We start from the raw sequence: 22,235 nt of genomic DNA, 5'->3' as shown, positions 1-22,235 counted from the left end.
ATTATATTTCTTGCCATCTGAAAATCTTTATGTTTTATGTAATCAAACATGTTTATCTTTTCTCATATTGCCTCTGAATTTCCATATCTTACCTAAGGCATTAAATATCATTTAGACTATTTAGAATAAGAAAGAAATGAGATGTGTGGAAGTAAGAACTTATGAAAATGAATTTCTTCAAGTTAATTTCAATGAAGAAAAAAGCCTGGAGATGTGGTAGTTTTATCAATTTGAGTGTTATCCAGGACAAACAAAGCCATACACTAGTTATATTTTTACCGTCATCAGTAATATACTATTTCACTGGGGAGAAGTGCAGTGTGAATACAAACTCAGACACTTATCAGTATTTAAATTTTAATCAATAGTATACTGTTGCAATAGGGGAAAGTCCAGTGTGAATTGTAGAAATCATCTTTGATTTGTACATAGGTGATCTCATGTTTTAAAAGGAGAATGAAGGAATGGAAGTTGGGGAATTAGCAGGGGCCTAGTGGAGTTAGGTGGAGAAGGTAATGGCAGCCCACTTCATTGTTCTTGCCGGGAGAATGCCAGGGACGTCGGAGCCTGGTGGGCTGCCGTCTATGGGGTCACATAGAGTGGGACAAGACTGAAGTGACTTAGCAGCAGCAGCAGCAGTGGAGTTAAGGAAGTGAAAGATTGTAAAAATTGAGAAGTAGCCATTAGGCAAGTGAAATCACTCTGCTTTCATTAACTGTTCCTGATCAAATTTATGTCTCCTGTCCTTCCGCTAAGACTAGAAGATAGGGGCTCTCTATCTTCATTTGTTACCTGGAACCAATACTAAATTTTTTTTAGCAGCCTTGAATTTTTCTCAGATAGGCACTTTAAGGGAAGCCAGGCTCATTCCAAGGATGTGGCTTTGAACTCCTATAAACTATGTTAGTCTTCATATGCTTTATAAAGTTGGGGTGCTGTTGAGAAGAGGTCTCAGAGGAACCTGGCTAAAGAGAATTTGGTCAAGGAATCTTAGGCTCCAGCTTCCTAAGGTGGACTGTTTTCTTGAATACTTCTTTGAATAAAGATTTCTAGTATTACTTTATATTATACTTCATGTACATGGTAACATTTTCCATAAATGACATAAAAATATCTTTTTAAGTTTTAGTGACAGAATTCTTTTGAAAGGGCAAGTGGGCAGAATGAGAAAGCCTTCAATCCACCTCCACTGTCTCTTCACCAAGGGTCCTTTCAGCACAATCTTTCCTAGGACACCTGTGTCAAGGTCACTGTCATGGTAAATTCTAATCAACCAGCTTATATTTATTGAAGGCATTTTAGGCTAAAGGTACTTAGGTGTTGTGGGCATAATGTAGTTTGGAAAAAGTAGAAGACATAATTTAGCTCTTTCTTTATAATTTTTAGAAAAAGGAGACTTAATCTTCTTATTTTCATGTTCTTACAAAGAAGTGTTTATTTCTTGTGTGACTTGCATCTTGTTCCATTAACACCTCCATTTCCCCTGTTTGTACTGTGTTCCACTGGCTGTTCCACAAACACACCAGAAACACACACAAAAAAACACACTTGCCTAGAAAGGTCTTTCTTTCCCTAGCTCACTCTCTCACTTACTGCAAGTATTAGTCACTCAGTTGTTTCTGACATTTTGTGACCTCATGGACTGTAGCCCACCAGGCTCCTCTGTCCATAGAATTCTCCAGGCAAGAATACTGGAGTGGGTAGTCATTTACTTTTGCTCAAATGCCATTCTGCTCAATGAAGCCTGATCTGACCACTGTTTTTAAAATTACAAGCCATTCCCCATTTCTCTTTCTCCACACTACATTATTTGCATGTTTATTCTAGTTGTCATTGGCCTCCTTCCACTAGAATGTCTGTGTCATTATAATTAATATTTTTTAAAAACACTATTTTGTTCACTGGTTTTTCTCAAGTATCTGGAACGCTGCCTGCCACTTGGAAGGAACTCAATAAATGTCCAACAAATGAATCCTTTTTTTTGGTAGTGGATTTTCTACTTCCTTTCTCCACATTTAACCTTTCTTTTTATCCAATTTGTTTTCCTTCCATCCATACTATTCTTCATGGTCATGTACTAGTTTTTTTTCTTTTCCTTTTTTTTGGCTGGGAGGGGTATTTTAATTACAGAAATGGAATCATATAATACCCATCACTCAGCAGCTTTTCTCACCTAACAATACTAGGACGATATAAATCCTACAGTATTTTTAATGCTTGCATAATGTTCTATTATATGAGGTCAATACATTATTTTTACTCATGTCTGTCACGATGTTTCCACTTCTTTCACTTTGAACTATCCTATCCCTGGCTCCCCCGTTTTTCCTTTTAAGATCCCCTGGAGAAGGGAATGGCAACCCACTCCAGTATTCTTGCCTGCAGAATCCCATGGACAGAGGAGCCTGGCAGGCTACAGCCCATGCGGTCGCAAAGAGTCGGACACGACTGAGAGACTGTCACTCTCTCTGGCAGTACCAGTTACGCATTCATCCCGTACCCGGCAGTTCCGAACCTAGCAATCACTCAGTAAAGTATTTCTTGCACCCCTGGTTTGTCTCTGGCAGCGATTAGCTGTGACCATTGTTTGAGCGAGAGCGATTGTAGGGACAGAAGAGGGCACAGCTGAAGAAATTAAAAGCTGGGGTGAGCCTCCTCTGGGGCCTTTGGTATCTCCCTGAAGCAGGGTGAGTTTCGGGGGGGTGGGGCAGGACTGGCTTGGGGTACCCAGACCACCCGGTTGGGAACTCCAGGAGGGAAGTGTGGCCCTGGGGTGTCAGGGGCCTGCGCTGAGGAGTGGGGGTAGGGTGGGAGCGGGCCTGGGCGGGGCTTGGAGGGGTGAGGCCAGCCAGGGGGCCGGGCGGACAGAGAGCGCAGACTCAAATGCGGGTGGCAGCCCGGCGCTCCAGTCCGACCGCAGCGCTTGGAGAGCCATGGAACCGGTAGCGCCTGGCCTCGGGTGCTCGACTCTGCGGCTGGGGCTGGGGCTGTTGCTGCTATGCAGCTGGTGGTACCCTGGGAGCGCCGAGCCGCGGGCCCCGCCGGAGAAGATCGGTAGGCGAGGACGAGGCGGCGCGCTGCGGGCGTGGCGAGAGCGCGCCCCGCGCCGGGCGGTCGCAGCCAGCTGCTGCAGGCCGGGCGCCCGCGACGCCCGCTGGGTCGCGCGGAACCAGCCCGCTGCGAATGTGGCGCTCTTCCCGGTTCGCGCCTCCGAACCGCTTGCAGTGCCCCCAGGGAACGCCCTTTCTCGGGCGTGGAGACATGCCCACTTGAGGAATGGGCAGTGGAGGTGGGGGTGACCCGGACCAGTCCGCGGGCGGGCGCCCGGCGTCCCTGCAGCCCCTGTCTCAGGGGCCTGGGGCTCCAAGGAAGCAGAGGCCCCTCCCGCGGCCTTCGCTTGCTGCACTTGTTCGGAGGCCGGTCCTCTGGCCTCTCAGGGAGCGACTGGCCAGTTCCGCTCTGCAGATGAGAGGCGCCCGCCGGCGCAGCACGCCGAGCCGCGCGAACAGGCTGACAGCGCTGACCGCGTGTGCTTCCCGCGATGGCCTGGGGGGTACCCCTCCCCCGTCTGCTTTGTTGAAGTCGGCCGGCTTGCAGAGGCCCCTGGCTTGCACAAGTACTTCACCTAGGACGGCTACCCAGCGGAAACAGTCACTCTTTTAGTTTGATTCGTTTTGGTGGTTTCCTCCCTGTTTATTTTGTTTTGCTTTTTTTTTGTTGTTTATGTTTATTTCTTTTTAACCCGTTTTCTTTGGGATCATTAAGCTATTTACATTAACGAGACAGAACAAATCTAGGCAAAAATGGCGGCCACTTTATTTAAAATGCGTGCTGGAAAGGGCCAACCTCCTCTTCCTTTGCATTGGGCACAAAGGAGCGTGTTCGGGCCACTTGGGGCCTCCGCAACGAACTGAGAGGCTTGGGGCATCTGGCTGGGGAAAAATAAAAAGTAACAATCTTCTACTACTGTTGTCTGGGGGCAATGTCTGTCCAGATTTAGAGTTCTTTCTGTCTTCCCTGCAACTGTCCCATGCCTCCCCCTCCCCAGGCTTCCCTAAATTGTCGATAACTGCTTTAGGTAATGTTGGTTGTTGATTTACAGCCTTTCAAAAACTAAACATGTGAAGCTGGTAAGAGAAAAAACCCTGTTCCTTTTTTTCCCCCCCCCCACCATAGCCGTTATTGGAGCTGGAATTGGTGGCACTTCAGCAGCCTATTATCTGCGGCAGAAATTTGGGAAAGATGTGAAGATTCACGTGTTTGAAAAAGGAAAGGTGGGAGGCCGTCTGGCCACCTTGAATGTGCAGGGGCAAGAATTTGAGTCAGGAGGTTCTGTCATCCATCCTTTAAATCTGCACATGAAACGTTTTGTCAAGGATCTGGGTATGTAATTTGGTCTGAGAGCAAAGCAGACTTCAAAGTGCATGGATATTGTTATCAGATAGGGAACTGAAACTTTTCTGCCTTATTAATTGTCTTTTACAGTGAAGCTGGTAAAACTGCTTTCCTCACTTTCCTGCTAGCAGTTGGCATGCCTTGGGAGCTGCTCTGCTGTAATGGGACACTACAGTATCTGTATCTTCAGTTATCTGGAATTACAGCCATAGGGTGTGGGTTGGGGATGGTTGCTGTTGTTGATTCTTAAATATTCTGGGTTTGTGTTAAAGAATCAAAGAATAGTTTGAGTTAGCAAAACCTAGCATGCTCATTTTACAGCTGGGGAAATGAGGCCCAGAGAGTTGAGGTGTCTGACTTAAGGACACTCACAGCTGTAGGGGCAAACATGTTCCTGGAACCTGGGACATCTAACTGCTTCGATACCAGCAGAGGCATTGGACAGGTTGTGGGGGAAGCCTGGGGGGCCTCTGCAGGCTCCCTCCTCAGGAAATATTGTGTAATTTTGGCCTCCTTCCACTTATGAGAAGTATTGAGTTACGCAGAATAGGATTTGCACAGGAATGGAAATCCTATTTTCCTTAGCTGCTTTCCACATTTCCTGTGGATGCTTCTAGGGCCTCTTCACTCCACAAGGGCAAGTGTGTGCCAGGAGCAATTTATGCTGCAAAAGTCATGTCTGACATTTCTGATTTTAAGATGAATTCAGCTGTCCTTTGGCTTTTTCTTTTGTCTTTTTTAGTCTTTGGAGACTAAATATAGCCAGTTTCTAATTTTGATATAGCTGCATGATCATCCAACCCATCTTTAAGGGAATCTGCTTTTGGACAGTGTGATGTCTAGAGTATCACACACTGTTCTAAAGATAGAGCTCTGTTAACACGTCTTCTGAGAACTGGGGGAAGCCCAGATTCACTCATTTCAGAGTGTCCCCCATAGCTTCAGATTACCTGCTCTCGTTTGATCAGTACAGAAACCATTGACTTAGTTCCCCTTTCTTGTTTTTGCAGGTCTCTCTGCTGTTCAGAGCCCTAGTGGCCTAGTGGGGGTGTATAATGGAGAGACCCTGGTGTATGAGGAGAGCAGCTGGTTTATAATTAACATGATTAAACTAATTTGGCACTATGGATTTCAGTCCCTCCGAATGCACATGTGGGTAGAGGATATATTAGACAAGTTTATGAGGTAATCTTTTCTCTTCCATTTAACCTAAGACCTTTTATTAAATAACCTGTAGGAATTACAGTTTTTGGAACAGTTCTCTACCTAACCACAAAGCCTATTTGTAAGGTCGTTAGGAAAAATGTTTTGTATATTATATGCAGGGCTTTTATCCACTTGGAATGTGAAGGGGTCATTTATTTTTGCTTCTGAAAACATATTTTGCAAATGCTTGTTTAATGTTGTCAGACACTTTTACATGCTCTACACATACTAACTCCTTGAAGTCTTACGACAGCTCTCTGAGGTAGGTGCTGTTACTAGCTTTGTAGGTTACTGGAAGGTGGAGGCATAGAGAGGTTTTAGGTATGCAAGTCCACCTGCCTAGTAACTGGTGGAGCTGGAGTTCTTACCCAGGCCGTCTGGCTCCAGAGTCCTCCCTCGTAATCTCTGAACTGTTTTAGTGTTGTGTGTAGATGGATGAGGTGATAGGTACAAGAGCTTGTAGAAAACTTAAATGAGCTTTATTTAACTGTGACATGATGTTTCAGTGAGCCAGCAGCCTGAAATAGCATATCAGTTCTGTGCCCCAAGAATTTAAATTAAGGTATTATATTCTTACACTGTCCTGCATAGTGAGAATATAGGTGCCTCTTTTCCTTCTCTTTGTTTTTCTGTATTTTCAAAAAGATCTCTACGTATGAATATGCATTGCTTTGGTAATTAAGAAAAATAACATAAAATAACCAGTCTAGAGCCTTCCCTGGTGGACTAGTGGTTAAGACTCTACACTTCCAATGCAGGGGGCGCACATTTGACCCCTGGTTGGGGAACTAGGATGCCACATGCTATATGGCTCAGTCAAGAGACTATTAAAACAAAAACCATTCTGACTTTGAAAACTATAACTTATTTGTTAAAAAATCTTTTTATTTTGTATTGGGGTATAGTCGTTTAACAATGTTGCGATAGTTTCAGGTAGACAGTGAGGGAACTCAACTGTATATGTACATGTATGATAGAACCTGTTTTTAAGGTTGTTGACATGTGCTAATTTTTATGCTGGTTTACAGTTTTAGATCTTGGAGAAATTCAGTTTGTAAGAGTTGAATAGGATAAATATATTTTAGTTTCTGTAACTTATAGTAGTTGGAGATTTCTTTCTTTTTAAGCATCTTTCTGAGGTTAATTCCTTGAACATCTTTCCAGCTACTGGAAAGGTCAGCTATAGTGCAGGTTGTTCTAAAGTAGTCATTCATTCGTTTATTCATTCATGAAATATTGAGTGCTTAGTATGTGCCAGGCAGTATTCTGGGTCTTGAAGATGTAGAACCTAGAACATACCCCTGCCCTTAAAGAATATATAATCTAGTAGAGAGACAAACAGTTCACTAGGAAAATGTATAGAATTTGTGTGGAGCCAGTCACTTTTTAAAGAAAGGTGGCATGTTGCTGCCTCCTCAACAGGAAAATCAAGTTCACATGGCATGCAATACAGCCTCACCTTTGTGAATCAGTTTTCTTGACATGTAGAGAATTGCCCTTTGAGAAATTAAGAAATCACTTTTGAAGTGAATTTAGTGTATTACAGAACTGTGAAAAAGGCCCAAGGAGGGGATACATAGATTATACTATTTTTTTTAAATGTGAGGGGCGGAATAAGGGGGTGGGAGGGAGGTTCAAAAGGGAGGGGATATATGTGTATATACTTACAGCTGATTCACACTGTTGTACAGCAGAAACCAGCACAACATTGTAAACCAGTTATCCTCTGGATTACAAAAAAATTATTTTATTGACGTATAGTGATTAACAATGTTGTGTTAATTTCTGCTGCAGAGCATAGTGGTTTATTAATACATATATACATTATTTTCTAATATTCTTTTTCTCTGTGATTTATCACAAGGGTTTACATATATAGTGGGCTTTCCTGGTGGCTTAGATAGTAGAGAATCTATCTTCCTGGGTTGGGAAGATCCCCTGGAGAAGGGAATGACAACCCACTCTAGTATTCTTGCCTGGAGAATCCCATGGACAGAGGAGCCTGGCAGGCGACAGTCCATGGGGTCACAAAGAGTCAGACACAACTGAGTGACTAAGCATATACACATACATTGCATATAGTTCTCTGTATATTATACTATTTTTGATTTTAGAAAACAATTCCCAAACATGGAATTATGCCCCCCCCCCCCCGACCCTGCCATGTATCTTTGATACTGGATTGTAGAGTGCTGACCGTTACGTTGTTTAAAGGGCCACACATTACTGTTCCTTTCAATAAGAACATGCAGATCTTATTTTAATAATTTTATCATATCCATCATAGCCTGTTGGATAAAGGGCAAGTATTGAGCCATCATGTTCCAGTTGCTAAATAGTGAAATACTGCTGATCTTATGAAATAGCTTCTGTCTGCATGGTTTCTCTTCCCCAGGAATCACTTTCCTTGCCCTCAGCAGGGAGTCTTGACTCAGTTCCAGGGCTATAATCAGTCTACTTTCTGTTTAATGCTGTTGTTGTTCAGTCACGAAGTCATTTCCGACTACTTGCAATCCCATGAACTGCTGCATGCCAGGCTTCCCTGTCCTTCGCTGTTACCCAGAGTTTGCTCAGACTCCTGTCTGTTGAGTCAGTGATGCCACTGAACCATCTCATCCTCTGTTGCCCCTTTTCCTCTTGACCTCAATCCAGTTGTTAAATACTTGTAGTATCACCTCTGTCACAAAAACCAGGATTAGGAGCCACAGAGGTTGCCAAAGAGGAGTCAGGAACAGTGAATTCCCTTACATTTCACTAGGGGATTTTTAATTTTATCTACTGTTTTCAACTCCACAGTTTGTTTTTTTCTGTTATTTCTTTCTCTTTATTAGCAGTCTATGTTTGTTCTAATCTACATTTCTTTCTTTGTGGCCAAGATGTGTGGCATGCAGGACCCAACCAGGGTTCGAATCTCTGTCCCCTACTTTGGGAACACGGAGTATTAACCACTGGACTACCAGGGAAGTCCCTAATCTATGTTGTTTTCATACATGCTTTAGTTCTTTAGATATGGCTTCCTTTACTCTTTGAGCATATTTATAGTAGCTGATTTAAAGTCTTTGTCTGACAGGTCCAATGTCTGGGTTTTCTTAGGGAGGATTTCTGTTGATTTTTGTTGTAAACTGGACATTTAAAATAATATTGACTAGTAACTCTGGACATCAGAAGTCCGCTCACCCCGGGGTTTGTTACTGTTGCTGTTTGTTTGTTAGTGACTCTGGAACTAATTCTGTGAAGTCGGTATTCTTTGTCATGTTTGGCTATTCAAGTGTGTGTGTGTGTGTGAGGATTGCTTGCAGTGCTCTGGCAGGTTTTGTAGCTCTAGCCTTTCCTTCTGGCTTGCTCAGAGCCTCAAGGTCAGCTGAAGGTGACAGATGAGGGACTTCTCAGGTCTTTCCTGGGCATGTGACTGTCTTGTACATGGGCATGGCCTTCTCAGTCCCTAGAAACGAATTGGGGTTTTTCATTTCCCAGTATTTCTTTTTAAAATCTTCTGATAAGCCTCTTGCTAGCCCCATTTGGTGTCACAGCCTCAGGCAACAAAAGTTTTTGACAGATGTGCTCAGGATGGGCTGCTTGTATAGAGTGACGTAAAAAAAGACAAGCCCTAATCTAAAAAGAAAAGGTTTCCCAGTGGTAAAGAATCCTCTTGCCAATGGAGGAGACACAGGTTCGACCCCTGGTTTAGAAAGATTCCCTGGAGAAGGAAATGGCAACCCATTCCAGTGTTCTTGCTGGAATAACTGCATGGACAGGAGAGCCTGACAGGTTATAGTCCATAGGGTCACAGAGAGTTGGACAGGACTGAGCACACACACATAAACAGTCTAAAAAATACAGCAAACTAGTGACTGTAACAAAAAAGAAGCAGACTCACAGATACAGAGAACAAATACAGATATAGAAAACAAACTAGTGGTTACCAGTGGTGAGGGGGGAACGACAGTGGTGGGGTGGGGGCATAGAAAGTATAAGGTATTGGGTGTGAGGTAGGCTCCAGGATGTATTGTGCAACGTGGGAATGTAGCCAGTATTTTGTAATTGTACGTGGAGTTGTCCAGTTGCTCAGTCATGTGCAGCTCTTTGCAACCCATGGACTGCAGCACTCTAGGCTTCCCTGTCCTTCACTATCTCTTGGAGTTTGCTCAAACTCATGTCCATTGAGTCAATGATGCCACCCAGCCATCTCATCCTCTGTCGTCCGCTTCTCCTCCTGCCTTCAATCTTTCTAGCATCATGGTCTTTTCCACTGAGTCAGCTCTTCGCATCAGGTGGCCAAAGTATTTGAGCTTCAGCCTCAGCATCAATCCTTCCAGTGAATACTCCAGGTTGATTTCCTTTAGAATTGACTGGTTTGATCTCCTTGCAGTCCAAGGGACTCTCAGGAGTCTTCTCCAGCACCACAGTTCAAAAGCATCAGTTCTTTGGCACTCAGCCTTCTCTATGGCCCAACCCTCACATAAGTACATGACTACCAGAAAAACCATAGCTTTGACGATGTGGACCTTTGTCAGCGAAGTGGTGTCTCTGCTTTTTAATATGCTAAGTTTGTCATAGCTTTTCTTCCAAGGAGTGAGTGTGTTGTAGTTTTCATGGCTGCAGTCACCATCTGCAGTGATTTTGGAGCCCAAATAATAGTCTGTCACTGTTTCCATTGTTTCCCCATCGATTTGCCATGAAGTGATGGGACCGGATGCCATGATCTTAGTTTTTTGGATGTTGAGTTTTAGGCCAGCTTTTTCACTCTTTCACCTTCCTCTAGAGGCTCTTTAGTTCCTCTTCACTTTCTGCCATTAAGGTGGTGTCATCTGCATATCTGACTCAGGTTACTGATATTTCTCCTGGCACTCTTGATTCCAGCTTTAACTTCATCTAGCCCAGCGTTTCACATGATGTACTGTGTATATAAGTTAAATAAACAGGGTGACAGTTACAGCCTTGATGTACTCTTTTCCTAATTTTGTAAATGGAGTATATCCTTTAAAATTTTTAATTAAAAAAAAAGAACAAATCCTGATAGAGCTTTGAGTGGACTGCCAGATAAGGCAAATAGTGGCACTTCTCTGACAATGGGAATTTGGGGATGCTCTAAACCTGTCTTATCACCTCTGTGGCTGCCAGCTTGCTGGTTTCACAGGTATTGTGGTTGGAAGGCTGCTGATTTTGAAGGCTACCTTGTTGCTAGCAAGATGGGAATGAGATTAGGGAGAGTTCAAATACCACAGGGCTCATTTGTTCTTACAGTCAGCCATCTAATATTCCTGGGATTTTAGCAAGTCTTTGGTTTATTTCCAGAGTTCCAAAAAAGTTGATGTTGACAGTGCTTGCCAGTGTTCTCATTGCTTTTATGTAGGGGCAGATTTTTCTAAGGTCCTTACTCCAGTTTAAAAGTCCTTCATCCCACCTCCACTACTTTTTTCTGTCTGTGCCTCCTCCTGCTCTGCAGGATCTCTCTGCTTCAGGTGTAGAGTTGCAACTCTGCCAGCTCCAGGTGTTTCCAATCTTTTGGTTTACTTTTCTCCTTGATAAAAGAACCTGTCTGATAGTGCAGGTCATGTAAGAGACACAGGTTCGACCCCTGGGCCAGGAAGATCCCCTGGAGTAGGGCAGAGCAACCCACTCCATTACTCTTGCCTGGAGAATCCCACCAACAGAAGAGCGTGAAAGATTACAGTCCATAGGATCCCAAAGAGTCAGATACAACTGAAGCAATTTAGCACGAACTGTTATGTAAGTTGCTTATGTTTATTTTGTTGCCTGTTGTCCCATCTAAAACAAAAGCTCTGTTATGGCAGCGATATTTTTTTTTCCTGTGTTGTATTGACCTCTGTATCTCAGCATCTAGAACAGTGTCTGGCTCAAACTGATGCTCCATAAATATTTGTTGCATGAATAAATGAATGAATGAGTGAATAAATGGTTAAGGGTTATACAGATTTTTAAAGAGAAAAAAATAGTTTCTGCTAATCAGATTGCTTTTATAAACTACTAGTTACTCACCTTGCTTTTTACTAAATAAGTACTGTAATGCACTTACAGTGCTCATTGTTTATTTGGTATATAGTGTCTCCGTGAGGCCTTTACTTAGGAGGCTTACTTGAGTGTGGTTGGGGCTCAGGCAGGAGGAGGCAAGGAGTAATTTTTTATAACATCATATGTGTGTGTGTGTGCACTTAGTCACTCAGTTGTGTATGACTTTTTGTGGCCCTATGGACTGTAGCCCCCCAGGCTCCTCTGTCCATGGAACTTTCCAGGCAAGAATACTGAAGCGGGTTGCCATTTCTTAGTCCAGGGGATCTTTCCAACCCAGGGGTTGAACCATTGTCTCTTGTGTTTCCTGCATTGGCAGGCGGGTTCTTTACCACTAGCGCCACCTGGGAATCCATAACATCATATATAACTTACTTAATTGGCTACTGTTTTGTCATGCTGACCATTAGCAAAAGATCACACTTTGTTTTATGAGGTATTTAGTTTATTACTTTTCTGAAGGACTCAGTGTTTTCATCCTACTTTTTCCAACTTTCTAGGCACTACAGGCCAAATGATATGGTTGCAAGGAATTATTTTAATTTCTCAGTTTTGGCACTGAGAATTTTCCCACAAAAACTTATTCAGTATTTTATATACTACACTGTTGTTGCTAGTGTTGACACTTTGCGACCCCATGGACTGTAGCCTGCCAGGCTCCTCTGTCATGGGATTTCCCAGGCAGGAATACTGGAGTGGGTTGCCATTTCCTTCTCCAGGGGATCTACCTGACCCAGGGATAGAACCCAACTCTCCTGCATTGGCAAGCAGATTCTTTACCTCTGAGCCACCAGGGAAGCCCATTACTACTCTGTTAGTGAGTAGGTAATGTTGAAATGTGTATGACATTATCTCTGCTCTTTAAAAAAGTTTACAGTTAATTTTGAGAGAAGAAAGTTGATGTAAAAACTCTTCTCCAGTGGCCACTAATAGAGATCGTTCCTTGGCATTTATTTCTTCCTTTACTTCATAGACTTAGCTATGTGTGTACTGGAGTAGCTGTCCCTAACTGTAAGTTCCTTGAGAGAAAGGAACCATGACTTCCTCATTTATGTATCCTCACTTGCAGCCTAAAATAATATATATTGAATTATTGCGTGAACTGATTTATGTGGACATTCTTTCAAGTTCATAAAGTATAGAGAAATGTCAGGTGATATTTCCTAAGAATTAGTTATAGTTAATTTTAGTACAAAGTAGTATTTAATATACTACTATAAATAGTACAAAGTAGTATTTAAGTGCTAAACATGAGTGCTAAGTTTTACGGTACTTTTGGAAATGATGGTATCGCTGTGGACTGGGAATCTGGGGAGGACTTTGCAAAGGGAGGACTCTGGTGGTCCAGTGGTTAAGAATCTGCCTGCCAGCGCAGGGAACACAAGTTCGATCCCTGGTCCAGGAAGATCCCACATGCAGCAGAGCAACGAAGCTTGTGCGCTGCAACTGCTAAAGCCCATGCACTCTAGAGTCCATGCTCCATGACAGGAGAATCCTGCACACCACACTGAAGAGTAGCTCCTGCTCACCCCAGCCAGAGAAAGCCCATTCATAGCAATGAAGACCCAGTGCAGCCAAAAATAAATTTAAAATAAAGACTTTGTAAAGTGGGTGGGATTTAAGCTCTGAAGGATGTGTAGTTAACTGTTCTATGATTACGGATGGGAAGTGTATTCCAGGTGGAGGGAAGAGCTAGTGAAAATGTTTAGGAGCAATACCCAGAGCATGTTTAGAGAGTACTGAATGGGTCAGCTGTGTTCAAGTGTGAGGTATGAGCGTGTGTGTGTGTGTGTGTGTGTGGTAGAGGGCAGAGGGGGAATAGTGATTCTTAGCCTTCTACTTGCTATGTCACTTTTAGACAAGTTCTTTAACCTCTCCTTTGTTTCTTTATTTGCAATTGGCTCAAAGGAGTTGATGAGTTTGGCTCTTAAAAATTTGTGATTTTTTTAAAATGTCAGAACTTTAGTAAGTAGTAGTAATAGGTAAGATGTTTTTGAATACATGGGTGGTTGACAAGAAGTGTATTTTAGTGCTTCTGGGAGATTCATAAATATTTCAAAGAAGAGAAACTAGATGAATTTCCCTGGCATTCCAGTGGTTAAGACACTGCATCCCCAATGCAGGGGTGCATGGGTTTGATCCCTGGTTGGGGAACTAATACCTGCTGTGCAGTGGGACCAAAAACTAAAATGTCAAACAAGTAAAAAAAAATAGTTTACCCAAGCATATCCAACAGATTAACCTTCTAACGTATAACAAATATAAAAAAATTATATAAAAAAGAGAAACTAGAGGCAGATAAATCAGTTATTCATGTTAGTAGTTTGAATATAAAGCTTCATTTAAGATCAGGGAGATGAGCAATAACAGGAGAGATGTTAGGAAGATTGATAAGCTTCCCTTCTTAAGTGGGTGAAGCAGAAAGGAGAAATGAAATGTTCTTTGTGTTTGATCTTTGTTAATTTGATTAATATGTGTCTTCGGGTGTTTCGCCTTGGGTTTATCCTGTTTGGCACTCTCTGGGTTTCTTGGACTTGGGTGGCTGTTTCCTTACCCATTTTAGGGAAGTTTTCAGCTATTATCTTCTCGAGTATTTTCTCATGGCCTTTCTTTTTGTCTTCTTCTTCTGGGACTCCTATGATTCGAATCTTGGGGCATTTCATATTGTCCCAGAGGTCCCTGAGGTTGTCCTCATTTCTTTTGATTCTTTTTTCTTTTTTCCTCTCTGCTTCATTTACTTCCACCATTTTATCTTCTACCTCACTTATCCTATCTTCTGTTTCCGTTATTCTACTGTTGGTCCCTCCAGAGTGTTTTTGATCTCATTTATTGCATTATTCATTTTTAATTGACTCTTTTTTATTTCTTCTAGGTCCTTATTAAACATTTCTTGTGTCTTAATCTTTGTCTCCAGGTTATTTATCTGTAACTCCATTTTGTTTTCAAGATTTTGGATCATTTTTATTATTATTCTAAATTCTTTTTCAGGTGGATTCCCTATCTCCTCCTCTTTTGTTTGACTTGGTGGGCAGTTTTCATGTTCCTTTACCTTTCATGTTGGGTATTTCTCTGCCTTTTCATCCTGTTTAGATTGCTGTGTCTGGAGTGGGCTTTCTGTATTCTGGTATTCTGTGGTTCCTTTTTAATGTGGAGGTTTCACCCAGTGGGTGGGGTTGGACGATTGGCTTGTCAAGGTTTCCTGGTTAGGGAAGCTTGCATCGGTGTTCTGGTGTGTGGAACTGGATTTCTTCTCTCTGGAGTGCAGTGGAGTGTCCAGTAATGAGTTTTGAGATGGGTCTATGTGTTAGGTGTGACTTTGGGCAGCCTGTATGTTGACACTCAGGGCTATGTTCCTGCGTTGCTGGAGAATTTTCGTGGTATGTCTTGCTCTGGAACTTATTGGCTCTTGGGTGGTGGTTGGTTTCAGTGTAGGTATGGAGGCTTTTGGATGGTCTCTTATTACTTAATGTTCCCTGTAGTCAGGAGTTTTCTGGTGTTCTCAGGTTTTGGCCTTAAGTCTCCTGCCTCTGGATTTCAGTTTTATTCTTTCAGTAGTCTCAAGACTTCTCCAACTATATAGCACTGATAATAGAACTTCTAGGTTAATGGTGAAAAGATTCTCCACCATGAGGGACACCCAGAGAGGTTCACAGAGTTACATGAAGAAGAGGAGAGGGAGGAGGGAGATAGAGATGAGCAGCAGGAGAAAAAGAGGGACTCAAGAGAAGAGAGACAGATCTATGCAGTTCTCTGTTCCCAAAGTGTTCGCCGTAGCCCAGACACCCACAGAGATTCACAGAATTGGATTGGGAAGAGAAGGGGAAGGGAGGAAATAGAGGTGTTCTGAGGTAGAAAACAGAAAGTCAAAAGTGGGAGAGAGTAATCAACACACTCCTGAGTAAAAATGGGTATTGAATATTGGATTCTTAAATGTCCAAAATTGATATCAAATACTGAAAAACAAAGATTAAAAATCTAGAGTAGAGGTTAGACTCTTAAAAATACAATATTAAAAACAAAAACCCAAAAAATTTTGGAAATATATATGAAGTTTGGTTTAAAAATATGGCTTTTTTTTTGCAAGGTTATAGTGAAATGAAAATGAAAATTAAGGAGCAATAGAGGACTTTAGAAGAAAATAAGAGAAAAAAATCAAACAGGAAAAAAATTTTTTTCCTAATTAAAAAAAATAGTAAAAATATATGAAAATGAAAGTTAAGGAGTAATGGAGGAGTAATAGGGAATTTTAAAAGAAAATAAAAGAGAAAAAAGAAAAAAATATTTTTTTTAATTTAAAAAAAAGAGTAAAAATATATCTAGGAATTTCTCTGGAGCTGTTGCGGTCAGTGTGGGTTCGGTTCAGTTCAGGTAGCTCCTCCTTCCAGCTTACACTTCTCGATATCTATAGGTCCCTTCCGGTGTAGTCGTTGTTACCTACAGGGATTTTAATCTGTTGCACCGGCCCCTTCTGAAGCGGTTCCCTTTGTTTATTTGGCTTGTTTGCCAGTCTCTTCAGTGCCTAATTTCCGCCCTGACACAGGCAGGCGGAGGTGGTCTCTTGTTTAGTTTCGCTAGTTCAGTCCTGCTGCAGGGAGGGGCGCTGCAGACAGATATCGCTGTGTGTGGGGAGCACTCGCAGTGTTCCGGCCACACTGGGTTTGCCCCCGCTCATGGGTGTGTGCTCTCCCCGTCTACACTGCTCAGGCTCCCGGCTACTCTATATGGAGCGGGCCCTGTGTTGCGTGCGGTTCCAGTTTGCAGGTACTCCACAAAAGTGCAGATTTGGTTGCGCCTGCATTTTGTGCCTTCCCCGGCCCAGCAGCTCCGGCAGCCAGGAGCTTGACAGGTGCACTCTCCCGGGTGCGGTGCGCCTTCTCCCCTCCGCGGTCCCAGCCTCAGTTTCCGCCAGTCAGATGCGTGTGCCTTGTGTCTATTCTCCGGAGCTGGCCTCTAGCCGCGACCCTCCCAGCGGATGTCGACCATCCAGAATCTCAGGAAGTCTTTGGTTAGAAACTGGAGGCCTGTTTGCAGTTTGGTAGAGGTGCCGTCTCTGGGGCTGAGTTTGCCCCTTTCCCCTCGCCCCTGCCTCCTGCCTCCGGGGATGGGCCGGTCCGCAGCTGGCTAGCTCTTCTCTGGAATTGTTCAGTCCCCTTGTTCTGAAAACGGCCGGCAGTGTGTTCTGGCCAGTTAATTCTCTCTCTCTGTCTCTTGCTATCCTACAGTTTAAGTTGCTCTCACGTTAGCTCCCTCCGATTGCCCTCAGGGCATTCGGGCCGGGTCCTTACCCTAAGCAATGCTGGTCCTTACCCTAAGCAATGCCGCCTGCTCCTCTCCATTCTGCCCCCACTTGCTGGTGGCAGATGCGGGCGTCTGGGGAACTTTTCTGCTGGGAGTTGCTTTTAGGCATGTAATCTGTGAGTTTTATTTATTTTTCCTCCCAGTTAGGTCCCTAGCTCTTTTGTCTCTTTTTATCTTTTATATTTTGTCCTACCTCCTTTCGAAGACGATGGGCTGCTTTTCTGGGTGCCTGATGTCTTCTGCTAGTGGTCAGAAGTTTTGTGAAGTTTGCTCAGCGTTCAGATGTTCTTTTGATGAATTTGTAGGGGAGAAAGTGGTCTCCCAGTCCTATTCCTCCGTCATCTTGGCTCCTCCCCCAGAAATGAAATGTTTAAATTTAAAAATAAATGAACTGAGGATGATGTGTAGGATATTAGGAGTAACCCATTGTTTTGGTTGAAATTCGGATTAGGAGGAGAGGATCAAGCTTAGTGAAAAGGTAAAGTTTAATTTTAGTTGCGTCTAAGTGTGCTGGAAGATGAATGAGAACAAGACATACCCACTTCCTGAAAGGTGATCCCAGTGACCATATTCATGCAGAAGAGTGAATTCAAAGGACAGTGAACTTCCTCCAGAGGAGACAGAGGGAAAGGGAGGCCAGGAGCCTCTGGGATACATGGGGAAGACGCATCTCACAGGATTGGTAGGGACTCGTCCAAAGGAAACAGGAAAACCACTTGGAGTCTTAGGATGCTGTTTTCCTTCTTTGTTTGTACCCTCCCCACTATCTGGTGTTTAATGGCCATTTCTCTTCTATTCAAAAGGATCTACCGCTACCAGTCTCACGACTATGCCTTCAGTAGCGTAGAAAAGTTACTGCATTCCCTAGGAGGGGACGACTATCTTGGATTATTTAACCGGTCACTTCTTGAAACCTTGCAGAAAGCAGGCTTCTCTGAGAAGTTCCTTGATGAAATTATTACTCCTGTCATGAGGGTAAATTATGGCCAAACTACAAACATCAATGGCTTTGTAGGTAAGTCAGGGCTTGGAATAGTTAACGGACATTAGTTGACAGCGTGGTTTACCTGATGCTTTGGTGGCTCCTTACTTTAGACTATGATTTGGAGATGACTACCTTCCTTTGTGAAACCTCAGACACAATGAAAATCTTGGCAACATTGTGCCTGAGCATTTTTATGGGAACAGTCTGGTTTTTATTAGTTGAATGGTCCTCAACTGGGTCATTTGGCAGTGTCTAGATTTGGAGCCAGATGCAGCTGCGTGGGAAGGGAGAGAGGGTAGAGGGCTTCTTACAGAGTCAGAATTAACACATTTCGTCCTACTGCTGACAGGGGCAGTGTCAATGTCCTGTACTGATCCTGGCCTTTGGGCAGTAAAAGGTGGCAATAAACTTGTTTGCTCAAGGCTCCTTCAGGCTTCCAGAAGCAATCTTGTCTCAGGCTTAGTAATGTCCATAGAGGAGAAAACAAGGACCAAGCAGACGGGTAAGCTTGAACTTCTGTTTTATTGTTCCTGATTTCCCCTGCAGAAAATAACTGCTCAGGGAGAAAAGCCTGTTTCTCCAGCTCTCACTTGGTTCCAGATGATGAAATTTTAAATTGGAGGTTAAGTGTTGTGTGTCATGTGGAAATAGATACACATGTGCTCAAGTACAGTGGCATGACTCTTTGGATTTAAAAAAGAATTTCATCCTCAAAAGTAAACATTTCGTATTTTGTACCTGTTGACAGGTTTTATTTCCATTCCAAGTAGAAAATTGGCCTCAGTGTAATACAAATGCAGGGGCCAGTTATCTTAAGGGATAAAACTTGTTTAAGTCCTTAGAATTATGGAGAAACTATTAAGGTATAGAATTATTTTTAGAAGGTATAAAATATAGTATGTTAGAAACACTTAAAAAAATAATGCTTTTTTATTTCCTCTAGGAAATTCCTCAAAGGTGTATGAAGTGGTCTACCAAACTGGATCTGAGACCCATTCAGACTTCTATGATATTGTCCTGGTGGCCACTCCATTGAATCGGAAAATGTCCAACATAAATTTTCTCAACTTCGATCCTCCAATTGAGGAATTCCATCAACACTACGAACCTTTAGTGACAACTTTAATTAAAGGGGAGTTGAATTCAACTGTCTTTAGCTCTAGAGCCTTAAATGAGTTTCATCTTGGTACAGTCTTAACCACTGATAATCCAGATTTATTCATTAACAGCATTGGGCTTGTGTCCCCTGTGGAAGAAGACAGTAATCCTCAGCCAAAAGCAGATATAGCACATGTCTGGAAGATCTTTTCTGCATCACCACTTAGTAAAGAACAAATTTTAAAGCTCTTTGTGTCCTACGATTATGCTGTGAAGCAGTCATGGCTTGCATACCCTCATTATACACCTCCAGAGAAATGCCCCTCCATCATACTTCACGATCGACTTTATTACCTCAACGGCATAGAGTTTGCAGCAAGTGCCATGGAAATGAGTGCCATTGCAGGCTACAATGCTGCTCTCCTTGCCTATCACCGCTGGAATGGGAACACACACATGATTGACCAAGAGGACTTATATGAGAGACTTAAAACGGAACTATGAAATACCACACTCTCTCTTTTATCCCCCTCCTGGTTCCAAATGGAATATCACTGGCAAAAAAAAAAAAGAACATAGTCTGAACAGAGATGATTTTGAATCAGATATTTTGCCATTATCATTTAACAAAAGTAATCCCAGTGAGTCATGAGAAACGCAAGGTTCTAATTAAGCATGAAGGTAAAACTATTGCATCTCCAAAATCGAACTCTTTCTTGAATATCCATCAGCAGCATTTCACAAACTTGTCTGATCATAAGAATCATCTGGAGTTTGTTAGACATATGAATTCTCTAGCTCCTCTTGAGGTTCTGATTTAATAGGTCTGGGATGGGGCCCTGGATTTTGAACGAAACTTTAAAGCATTTTAAGCTGAGCCCTTGAGGAAGACTTCCTTTTAGTTCAGGACTAGTTTATTTGCGCTTCACGGTTGGATGTGATCTTCAGTCAGGTAAAATAACCATGGGAGCTGGTATCTTATGCCTGGCTTTAGTAACTTATATTTTGCAAATGACATATGCCCATGCTTAAAGCCTTGACTTTCAGAATGTTCTTTTGATTGCTTCTGTCTCTATTTCATTAGGGGTGAAGTTCAGAAGTCTTAGTGTAGTATAAAGATGTCACACAAAAATCTCAAGTAAAATGAAAAGCAAGTATAGGCTACTGATTTAAGAAATTTCTTAAATTTGTCTTCTATTATCAAACCCTCACCTGAGGAGCTTTGAAAAATGGTGACAGAGCCCCACAACAGAGATTGGTTTAATGGACTGAGGATAGGACCTCAGCTTTTTGTAGCTTTTTATTTAGAGTTCCTAATGGACAACTGGGGTTGAGAGTCACTGATGCGGGGGTTTATGATGTTTTCAAAGGGTTTTTTAGTGCCTTAAAAGTCCTAAGAAGAAACCCAATCCATTATCAAAGCAAATCCATGTTGCAAAGGATTTGTCTCAGTGAGAACTCTAGTAGTCTTGGTAGTAAGAAGCATCGACAGTTTCACAGCAGAGGCAACTTAGATGATTCTAGAGCCTCTGGCACTAGAATATATTTAGTGACCCCACACTTGATCAGATCCAGTTTATGTTCAAACTGTTAAATGCTTCTGAAGGTACTGCAGCATTTTGATTGAGAAATTGGTTGTTGAAATCTTGTTTTGAGGCGGTGGTTTGGCTGTGCATTGTAATCACCTGTAGGACTGCTTCCAGAATGGTTCCAGGATGTAGCCAAACTTGAGACCCGGTTCTCCACCTGTACAAAGATCATGAGTGTCCTTATAGTCACTGGAAGGACAAAACAAGTAGAAACTTGGGAATTCTAAAAGTAACTGAACTGCAACCAAGTTAACATATATTGTCTTTTTAAAAAAGTCCTCCTCCAGATTATAGCAGTTGTTCCTTTTAGCAAAAAGGAGAACATTGATTCTTAAAGCGATTTATTTTCTACAATTGTGAATATTAATAATGCTGATAAAACTGCCAAGATATTTGATGTAGAGGCAGGAATTAAATTTATAGTTTGTCAGAGTTAGCTTTTTACTATTTTTATTCTTAACAAGTATGTTAAGAGGCATTCATAGTTTTTTCTTTTTGTGGTTTTAAAGAAGATAATATGTAGAGTATAGCACTGTTGTGTATATGCTAAAAGTGGGTAAATTCTAGTGGAATAATTTCTAACGTCTGCAGACTTGTTTTGCAATGGCAAATTATTTCTAGAACACCAGTTTTAAATATTGCTGTTTGCAAACCCAACTCTGTTTTCCAATGAGGGATCTGAAGTTGTTAAAGAGCAAAAAGGTTATCCATATAGTAAGCGTATTAATTTTAATGCAACTAACAGAATTCAAAAAGATTTAATTGGAAGAAAGACCTGTCAGGGCCCATTATTCCAGGAGGCTACTCAAGTGAAATTTTTACAGAAGAGACTGGTAAAGAGTATGCACAGGCTGAAGGAAGGCCAAGTTCTGCTCCAGTATTACTGGAAGGCTTGTTAAAACATGGCTGGCCTCACCCCTAGAAATGTTGAAGTAGGTGTGGAGTAGCATACAAAAGACTGCATTTCTGTTACGTTCCTACATGATGCTGCCGGGTAGGAGCCACACTTAGAAATTCTACCAGTTCTAAAATTCAACTTTATGTGGTTGCAATGTTAGGGAAGGTTTAAAGAGGAGAATGGAAAAATAAAAATGTATGGCCTTCACATCAACTCTAGTTTGATCCCTCTAGCTGTATTTTTTCTGTAAACATTTCCTATAAATAGGGAATACCATTTTACATACTTATCTACAAGTACCTCACATACTGTGTATATCCCACTCTAGTTTTAAAGTGACTCATGATTTGTAGGCTTTCTACCAGTTCACAAAAATAAACTTAAGCATTTGCTTGATAGATTTTTTAAAAGTTAGGTTTATGATACATGTCTGTAATATTATCTCTTATTGGAGTTTGTGCACCATAAAATTTACAAACTAGGTGAGTATATTACGGGCAGCATTATCACCATCTTCTACCCCACAATGCACTGGAATGTTTTCCTCTGGAATTGTATTTCTACTCTTGTATTCAACATTTTTTCCCACTTATGTTCAAAGTAAAAACAATGACATCATCACTTTCTGTGTTTTACTTCTATTGTACTATATGGTTGACTCTTAAAACATTTTGGGGGTTATGGATGCTGACCCTTTGAGCAATCAGGTCTCTGCATATGCAGTTCCTGTATTCAG

The 22,235-nt window shown here is 42.1% G+C and overlaps 1 protein-coding gene across 1 annotated transcript; it reads left to right on the top strand.

Moving 5' to 3' along the window:
- Nucleotides 1–2,875: 2,875 nt before the first annotated feature.
- Nucleotides 2,876–22,120, top strand: PCYOX1 (prenylcysteine oxidase 1). The gene is made up of 6 exons (XM_065928965.1): nucleotides 2,876–3,054; nucleotides 4,177–4,383; nucleotides 5,406–5,580; nucleotides 17,733–17,944; nucleotides 18,264–18,416; nucleotides 18,858–22,120. Exons 1-6 carry the CDS (start codon nucleotides 2,934–2,936, stop codon nucleotides 19,514–19,516), a joined length of 1,527 nt encoding a protein of 508 aa, XP_065785037.1. The 5' UTR covers nucleotides 2,876–2,933; the 3' UTR covers nucleotides 19,517–22,120.
- The last annotated feature ends 115 nt before the right edge of the window (nucleotides 22,121–22,235 follow it).

This window comes from Muntiacus reevesi, chromosome 3, assembly GCF_963930625.1.
Source record: "Muntiacus reevesi chromosome 3, mMunRee1.1, whole genome shotgun sequence".
Lineage (NCBI taxonomy): Eukaryota > Metazoa > Chordata > Mammalia > Artiodactyla > Cervidae > Muntiacus > Muntiacus reevesi.
This window is presented reverse-complemented; position numbering and strand designations above follow the sequence as displayed.

Coding starts and splice junctions, on each gene's coding strand:
- PCYOX1 (XM_065928965.1), top strand. CDS start 2,934: ATGGAACCGGTAGCGCCTGGCCTCGGGTGCTCGACTCTGCGGCTGGGG. Junction 3,055..4,176: donor GGCCCCGCCGGAGAAGATCG/GTAGGCGAGGAC, acceptor CCCCCACCATAG/CCGTTATTGGAGCTGGAATT. Junction 17,945..18,263: donor AAACATCAATGGCTTTGTAG/GTAAGTCAGGGC, acceptor TACTGCTGACAG/GGGCAGTGTCAATGTCCTGT.